Here is a 7,929-nt window from a genome sequence, read left to right as displayed (position 1 = left end):
CCGATGGCCTGTTGAGTCCCGGTTCTGTGCCGGGTGAGGCTGGAAGAGCCTTAGAAGAAAGGAAGAGGAGGCACCTGAGGCTGGCATGCGGGAGAACTTTATTGAGGCAAAGGAGTGAAATGGCAGGAGCACCAAGGGGAAGGGAGCGGGTCTGAGGTACAAGTAGGGCGGCCGTCAGCCGAGGGCTCCTTTCCTTGCAGTAGACTTTTCCAGAGCACCGAGGTCTTCCTGCCTTGCAGTGGGAGCCGCGCGGCGGAGGTGCCTCGGTGGTCTTTGGCTTGTGAGAAGGTGTTTGCAGCAGAGAGTACCGGATGTAGCTGTAGGGGTGATGCAAAGAAGACAGTGGCAGAAGAGGAGGAGGTAGGTAGCTCATGTTTCCAGGCACCGCGGGCTGGCCCCTTCGCTGCTTGCTTTGTGCCTTGAGGGGCGGAGGAGCCACGGACGGCGAGCCCATGCGGCAGCAGGAGCCTGAAGGTAGGTCCTCAATCCGTGACTTGGCTTCTAGCGTGTGGTTGGCTGGTATCAGGGGTGGTGTAAGGAGCCCTTAGCAGGGCAGGCAGGCTCTTCTGGCACCGTAGCAGCCCAGGCCTCCGAAGCCATAGCCGAAGCCGCCGGAGGAGACGGGCACTCCCTGGGAGCTGAGGATGTTGCCCACGGCAGCCGATGAGGACGATCCGACGGCGGTGCTCTGGGGGAAGGAGCTGAGGATGGGTCCCGGCAGGGTGACCAGCACGGCGGGAGGCTGGATGACGACGCGGGATTCTTCGCACTGCCTGACGCAGGGCTCGTTGCAGCTGTTAGCCAGCGGGGTGGGTCCGCAGGGGCTGCAGAGGTTGTTGCAGGCCATGTCTGTGGTGTGGAGGGGCCCTGTAAGAGAGGGTGTTGAGGAAGCGGAGGGTGGTGGGGGCGCGAGGGGTGGCGTTACAGGAGGGCAGGGGAATGTGGAGGCGCGGTGTGGGGCTGCGGGGAGCGCGGCGGTGGGGAGGCGTCGGCGCTGCTGAGTCTGGAGGCAGCGCGTGCTGGAAGAGACGGGGCGTGTGGGGCAGGAGAAGGAGGGGAAGGGGCTTCAGGCTCACCTTGTTGACCGTGGAGGAGAAGGCACCAGGAGCAGCGTGTGAGAGAGAGAGGTGCTGGGCCAGCTTTTATGCTGGACCCTGAGGGGCGGGACAGCCTTTGCACAACGCGGTGTTTTGCAGCAAGAAGCTGTTGCGTGCCACAGCCTGGTGAGTAATGAGGTGGGGTGCGTTTTTCCCCCGCAGTTCTGCAATGCAGTGTCCTCCACTTGAGGACATGTCCACTTGGGCCTGGCGGCAGCTTTGAGGTGCAGATATTAGAGGCCAAAGGCTTGGTGTTGATGGCGCGTGTCAGGGCATGCAGAACATGTGACCGAAGCCTAGGAGGGGTGGGGTGTCGTCAGTGAGGTCATGCTGTGGCACTCGTGTGGTGTGTTTTGTGGGTGCGCTGGGAAGGAGGGGCTCCTTTTCCTCGCAGCCCCGGAAGGTTGGTCTGGGCTTTCTGCTGTTGCGGGCAGGAGCGGCAGCCCCCTCAGTGGCATTTGCTCCGTGCCTGCCTTGCTGCCAGCTTGCTAAGCCTGCCTTGAGGCCTGGCCTTTGCCACTGAGCGTGCTCTGTGCGTGCCTTGGTGCCTGCCTTGCTTGTAAGGTTGTAGCTGGGAGAAAGGGGTCTGCGTGTCTGGGCTTGTGCCCCCTGGGGTCCGTCCCTCGGGGTGTCGGTGTGGGCAGAGGCAGAGGAGGCCTTTTTGGGAGAGCAGGCCGTCATCCCGGCAGCCCTGGCTGAGAGCTCGCCGGTCCTGTGACGTGGGGAGCCCTGCCTGGCTCCGCCAGTGCTGGTGCTGCCCGTTCCGTAGCGAACCCCTTAGCTGTGGTGGCACGTTTGCAGCCCGGTGTCTGGCGTGCCACAGTGCTTGATGTGGGCCAGCTCACCAAGGCAGGTGAATTTCTGGAGAGCCCGTGAGTGTGGCGAGAGGCAGAGGTGGAGTGGGAGCGGCAGGCGGGGGAGGCTGGTGAGCCAGGGCCTTTGGGCTCTTTACTTGGGGTGAATGCCGAGGAGGGGAGGCCATTTCTCTGCACAGTGTGAGACGGGCAGAAAGAGAATTTGGAGATTGCCGAGGGGAGTTGGACGTAAGCACGCTGCACGGCGCAGCAGAGCGAGGCCCTGGTGGTGGTGGATGCATGCCGAAGGGTCGATGGATGGCAAGGCCTGCCCCAGTTGAGCCGGGATGAGCGTTTTGCAGGCTGTGTGGGGCGAGCCGTTGTTGTTGCTGAGGAAGAGGAAGGGAGTGGGAAGGTGTGCCTTGGGACTGGATGTACGGAAGTCCCTGGGTCCTGATGAGTCAGAGCCACGAATGCTGGGGGAGCTGGCTGATGTCCTTGGGAGGCCACTCTCGATTATCTTTTAAAGGTCATAGCTCCTGGGGGCAGTTGCGGGTGTCTAGAAGATTGCTCTTAGGCCTCCTGTCTTGCAGAAGGGCGGGAAGGAAGATGCGGGAGAGCAGAGGCTGGTGAGCCTGTCCTTGTTGCCAGGGGAGGTGATGGAGAAAATCCTCCGCGGAAGCGTTGCCAAGCTGCTGAAGGACAAGAAAGTGATGAGGAGCCGTCAGCATGGATTTACCAAGAGGGAATCGTGCTTGACTGACCTCCCTGTCTTCTGTGTTGGAGTGGCTAGCTTTGTGGACAAGGAGAGAGACGTGGCTGGTGTTCACTTCAGCTTTGTAGAAGAGCCTTTGACGCTGTCTCCCCTTGCGCGCTCACAGGCTGTGGGGGCAGCCGTGTTCAGCATCCTCGTCTATGATCCGGGCAGTGGGATGGAGCGTCCCCACAGCAAGTTGGCAGGTGGTAACCCTCCTTTTCAGAAAGGTCAAGAGGAAGACCCAGGTTAACGACAGGTCGGTCAGCGTCACCTCCGTGCCTGGCGGGATCGTGGAGCAGATCCTCCTGGAAAGTATGCCAAGGCACCTGGAAAAGGGAGGCGTGACTGCTGACGGCCAACATGGCTTCACAGAGGGCAAAGCGTGCCTGACAAATGGGGTGGCCTTCTATGACAGGATTAAGGCATTGGTGGGTAAGGGAAGAGCGACTGGCGTCACGTCCCTGGACTTGTGCAGAGCATTTGATACTGTCCCGCGCAACATCCTTGTCTCTAAAATGGAGAGATGCGGACTTGGTGGGTGGACCGCTCGGGGTGTGATTGGCTGGATGGGTGCTCTCAATGAGTTGCAATGAAAGGCTCGATGTCCGAGTGGAGCCCAGTGATGAGTGGTGTCCCTCAGGGGTCCGTGCTGGGGCCAGTATGATTTAACATCTTTGTTAGGGCCACGGACAGTGGGCTGGAGTGTGCAGCCTCGGCAAGTTTGCGGATGACGCCAAGCTGAGTGTTGCGGTTGATGCTCTAGAGGGAAGGGATGCCATGCAGAGGGACCGTGGCAGGCTTGGGAGGTGGGCCCGTGCAAAGCTCGTGGAGTGCCACAAGGCCAAGTGCCAGGGGCAATCCCAAAGATGGCTGCAGGCCGGGCGGCGAGTGCATTGAGAGCAGCCCTGCGGAGAAGGACTTGGCGGTATTGGTGGATGGAGAACTGAGTATGAGCCGGCAACGTTCGCGCGGAGCCCAGAAAGCCAGTCGTATGCCAGGTTGCGTCAAAAGCAGCGTGGCCGGCAGGTCGAGGGAGGTGATTCTCCCTCCCTACTCGGCTCTGGTGAGAGTGGAGTACTGCATTCGGCTCTGAAGGCCCCCAGCATGAGAAAGGCGTGGACCTGCTCGAGCGGGTCCAGAGGAGGGCCACAAAGATGAGGAGGAGGTGCAGCACCTCCCCTTTGCAGACAGGCTGAGAGAGTTGGGATCGTTTAGCCGGGAGAAGAGGAGGCTTGCAGCGGCCATGCGGTACTTTGAGGGGGCCCTCAGGAAAGATGGGGAGGGCCTCCTGACCAGGGAGTGTAGTGATAAGACGACAGGTAACGGATTTAACGTGAGAGAGGGTAGCTTTAGGTTAGATACGAGAAAGAAATTCTTTCCCGTGAGGTCGGTGAGATGCTGGAAGAAGTTGCCTAGAGCAGCTGTGGCTGCCCCCTGCCTGGAGCTGTTCAAGGCCAGGCTGGACGGTGCTTTGAGCAAGCTGGTGTGGTGGAAGGCGTCCGTGCCCACGGCAGAGGGCTTGGAGCTAGATGATCTTGAAGGTCCCTTCCAACCCAAACCCTTTGACGACTCTATCCCCTCCCTGTTCTTACCTCGACCCGCAAACCGTTTTGTTGTGTTCTCTCTCCCCTTTCCAGCTGAGGAGGGGGAGTGATAGAGCGGCTTGGCGGGCACCTGGCATCCAGCCAAAGTGAACCCAGCGCACAGGAGGAGCTTGCGTCAGAGGCATGGGTGGAAGTGCATTAGCGTGTCCAAGCCTTTGTTTGGGCAAGTGAAGGGCTTGTGTCACGGGCTGGAAGCCCACCGGCTTGCCAGCAGGTGGTGTTGCTGCGGCGATACTTCCTAAGAGAGGTCTTGTGGTCCTTGTCCACCCACCCCGATGGCCTGTTGAGTCCTGGTTCTGTGCCGGGTGAGGCTGGAAGAGCCTTAGAAGAAAGGAAGAGGAGGCACCTGAGGCTGGCATGCGGGAGAACTTTATTGAGGCAAAGGAGTGAAATGGCAGGAGCACCAAGGGGAAGGGAGCGGGTCTGAGGTGCAAGTAGGGCGGCCGTCAGCCGAGGGCTCCTTTCCTTGCAGTAGACTTTTCCAGAGCACCGAGGTCTTCCTGCCTTGCAGTGGGAGCAGCGCGGCGGAGGTGCCTCGGTGGTCTTTGGCTTGTGAGAAGGTGTTTGCAGCAGAGAGTACCGGATGTAGCTGTAGGGGCGATGCAAAGAAGACAGTGGCAGAAGAGGAGGAGGTAGGTAGCTCATGTTTCCAGGCACCGCGGGCTGGCCCCTTCGCTGCTTGCTTTGTGCCTTGAGGGGCGGAGGAGCCACGGACGGCGAGCCCATGCGGCAGCAGGAGCCTGAAGGTAGGTCCTCAATCCGTGACTTGGCTTCTAGCGTGTGGTTGGCTGGTATCAGGGGTGGTGTAAGGAGCCCTTAGCAGGGCAGGCAGGCTCTTCTGGCACCGTAGCAGCCCAGGCCTCCAAAGCCATAGCCGAAGCCGCCGGAGGAGACGGGCACTCCCTGGGAGCTGAGGATGTTGCCCACGGCAGCCGATGAGGACGATCCGACGGCGGTGCTCTGGGGGAAGGAGCTGAGGATGGGTCCCGGCAGGGTGACCAGCACGGCGGAAGGCTGGATGACGACGCGGGATTCTTCGCACTGCCTGACGCAGGGCTCGTTGCAGCTGTTAGCCAGCGGGGTGGGTCCGCAGGGGCTGCAGAGGTTGTTGCAGGCCATGTCTGTGGTGTGGAGGGGCCCTGTAAGAGAGGGTGTTGAGGAAGCGGAGGGTGGTGGGGGCGCGAGGGGTGGCGTTACAGGAGGGCAGGGGAATGTGGAGGCGCGGTGTGGGGCTGCGGGGAGCGCGGCGGTGGGGAGGCGTCGGCGCTGCTGAGTCTGGAGGCAGCGCGTGCTGGAAGAGACGGGGCGTGTGGGGCAGGAGAAGGAGGGGAAGGGGCTTCAGGCTCACCTTGTTGACCGTGGAGGAGAAGGCACCAGGAGCAGCGTGTGAGAGAGAGAGGTGCTGGGCCAGCTTTTATGCTGGACCCTGAGGGGCGGGACAGCCTTTGCACAACGCGGTGTTTTGCAGCAAGAAGCTGTTGCGTGCCACAGCCTGGTGAGTAATGAGGTGGGGTGCGTTTTTCCCCCGCAGTTCTGCAATGCAGTGTCCTCCACTTGAGGACATGTCCACTTGGGCCTGGCGGCAGCTTTGAGGTGCAGATATTAGAGGCCAAAGGCTTGGTGTTGATGGCGCGTGTCAGGGCATGCAGAACATGTGACCGAAGCCTAGGAGGGGTGGGGTGTCGTCAGTGAGGTCATGCTGTGGCACTCGTGTGGTGTGTTTTGTGGGTGCGCTGGGAAGGAGGGGCTCCTTTTCCTCGCAGCCCCGGAAGGTTGGTCTGGGCTTTCTGCTGTTGCGGGCAGGAGCGGCAGCCCCCTCAGTGGCATTTGCTCCGTGCCTGCCTTGCTGCCAGCTTGCTAAGCCTGCCTTGAGGCCTGGCCTTTGCCACTGAGCGTGCTCTGTGCGTGCCTTGGTGCCTGCCTTGCTTGTAAGGTTGTAGCTGGGAGAAAGGGGTCTGCGTGTCTGGGCTTGTGCCCCCTGGGGTCCGTCCCTCGGGGTGTCGGTGCGGGCAGAGGCAGAGGAGGCCTTTTTGGGAGAGCAGGCCATCATCCCGGCAGCCCTGGCTGAGAGCTCGCCGGTCCTGTGACGTGGGGAGCCCTGCCTGGCTCCGCCAGTGCTGGTGCTGCCCGTTCCGTAGCGAACCCCTTAGCTGTGGTGGCACGTTTGCAGCCCGGTGTCTGGCGTGCCACAGTGCTTGATGTGGGCCAGCTCACCAAGGCAGGTGAATTTCTGGAGAGCCCGTGAGTGTGGCGAGAGGCAGAGGTGGAGTGGGAGCGGCAGGCGGGGGAGGCTGGTGAGCCAGGGCCTTTGGGCTCTTTACTTGGGGTGAATGCCGAGGAGGGGAGGCCATTTCTCTGCACAGTGTGAGACGGGCAGAAAGAGAATTTGGAGATTGCCGAGGGGAGTTGGACGTAAGCACGCTGCACGGCACAGCAGAGCGAGGCCCTGGTGGTGGTGGATGCATGCCGAAGGGTCGATGGATGGCAAGGCCTGCCCCAGTTGAGCCGGGATGAGCGTTTTGCGGGCTGTGTGTGGGGCGAGCCGTTGTTGTTGCTGAGGAAGAGGAAGGGAGTGGGAAGGTGTGCCTTGGGACTGGATGTACGGAAGTCCCTGGGTCCTGATGAGTCAGAGCCACGAATGCTGGGGGAGCTGGCTGATGTCCTTGGGAGGCCACTCTCGATTATCTTTTAAAGGTCATAGCTCCTGGGGGCAGTTGCGGGTGTCTAGAAGATTGCTCTTAGGCCTCCTGTCTTGCAGAAGGGCGGGAAGGAAGATGCGGGAGAGCAGAGGCTGGTGAGCCTGTCCTTGTTGCCAGGGGAGGTGATGGAGAAAATCCTCCGCGGAAGCGTTGCCAAGCTGCTGAAGGACAAGAAAGTGATGAGGAGCCGTCAGCATGGATTTACCAAGAGGGAATCGTGCTTGACTGACCTCCCTGTCTTCTGTGTTGGAGTGGCTAGCTTTGTGGACAAGGAGAGAGACGTGGCTGGTGTTCACTTCAGCTTTGTAGAAGAGCCTTTGACGCTGTCTCCCCTTGCGCGCTCACAGGCTGTGGGGGCAGCCGTGTTCAGCATCCTCGTCTATGATCCGGGCAGTGGGATGGAGCGTCCCCACAGCAAGTTGGCAGGTGGTAACCCTCCTTTTCAGAAAGGTCAAGAGGAAGACCCAGGTTAACGACAGGTCGGTCAGCGTCACCTCCGTGCCTGGCGGGATCGTGGAGCAGATCCTCCTGGAAAGTATGCCAAGGCACCTGGAAAAGGGAGGCGTGACTGCTGACGGCCAACATGGCTTCACAGAGGGCAAAGCGTGCCTGACAAATGGGGTGGCCTTCTATGACAGGATTAAGGCATTGGTGGGTAAGGGAAGAGCGACTGGCGTCACGTCCCTGGACTTGTGCAGAGCATTTGATACTGTCCCGCGCAACATCCTTGTCTCTAAAATGGAGAGATGCGGACTTGGTGGGTGGACCGCTCGGGGTGTGATTGGCTGGATGGGTGCTCTCAATGAGTTGCAATGAAAGGCTCGATGTCCGAGTGGAGCCCAGTGATGAGTGGTGTCCCTCAGGGGTCCGTGCTGGGGCCAGTATGATTTAACATCTTTGTTAGGGCCACGGACAGTGGGCTGGAGTGTGCAGCCTCGGCAAGTTTGCGGATGACGCCAAGCTGAGTGTTGCGGTTGA

The 7,929-nt window shown here is 60.7% G+C and overlaps 2 protein-coding genes across 2 annotated transcripts; both read right to left on the bottom strand.

Moving 5' to 3' along the window:
- Positions 1 to 544: 544 nt before the first annotated feature.
- On the bottom strand, positions 545 to 847 carry LOC308060231 (feather keratin-like; the record flags this gene model as incomplete). Its single annotated transcript, XM_080378698.1, has 1 exon — positions 545 to 847. The coding sequence occupies one exon, from the start codon at positions 845 to 847 to the stop codon at positions 545 to 547; it is 303 nt and encodes a 100-aa protein (XP_080234824.1).
- A 4,221-nt stretch (positions 848 to 5,068) lies between these two features.
- LOC308060230 (feather keratin-like) lies at positions 5,069 to 5,371 on the bottom strand (the record flags this gene model as incomplete). Its single annotated transcript, XM_080378697.1, has 1 exon — positions 5,069 to 5,371. The coding sequence occupies one exon, from the start codon at positions 5,369 to 5,371 to the stop codon at positions 5,069 to 5,071; it is 303 nt and encodes a 100-aa protein (XP_080234823.1).
- Between the last annotated feature and the right edge of the window lie 2,558 nt (positions 5,372 to 7,929).

Source organism: Falco punctatus (assembly GCF_963210335.1).
Source record: "Falco punctatus genome assembly, chromosome: 3".
NCBI lineage: Eukaryota > Metazoa > Chordata > Aves > Falconiformes > Falconidae > Falco > Falco punctatus.
The sequence above is the reverse complement of the archived record's forward strand: the minus strand, read 5'-3'. Positions and strand labels throughout refer to the sequence as shown.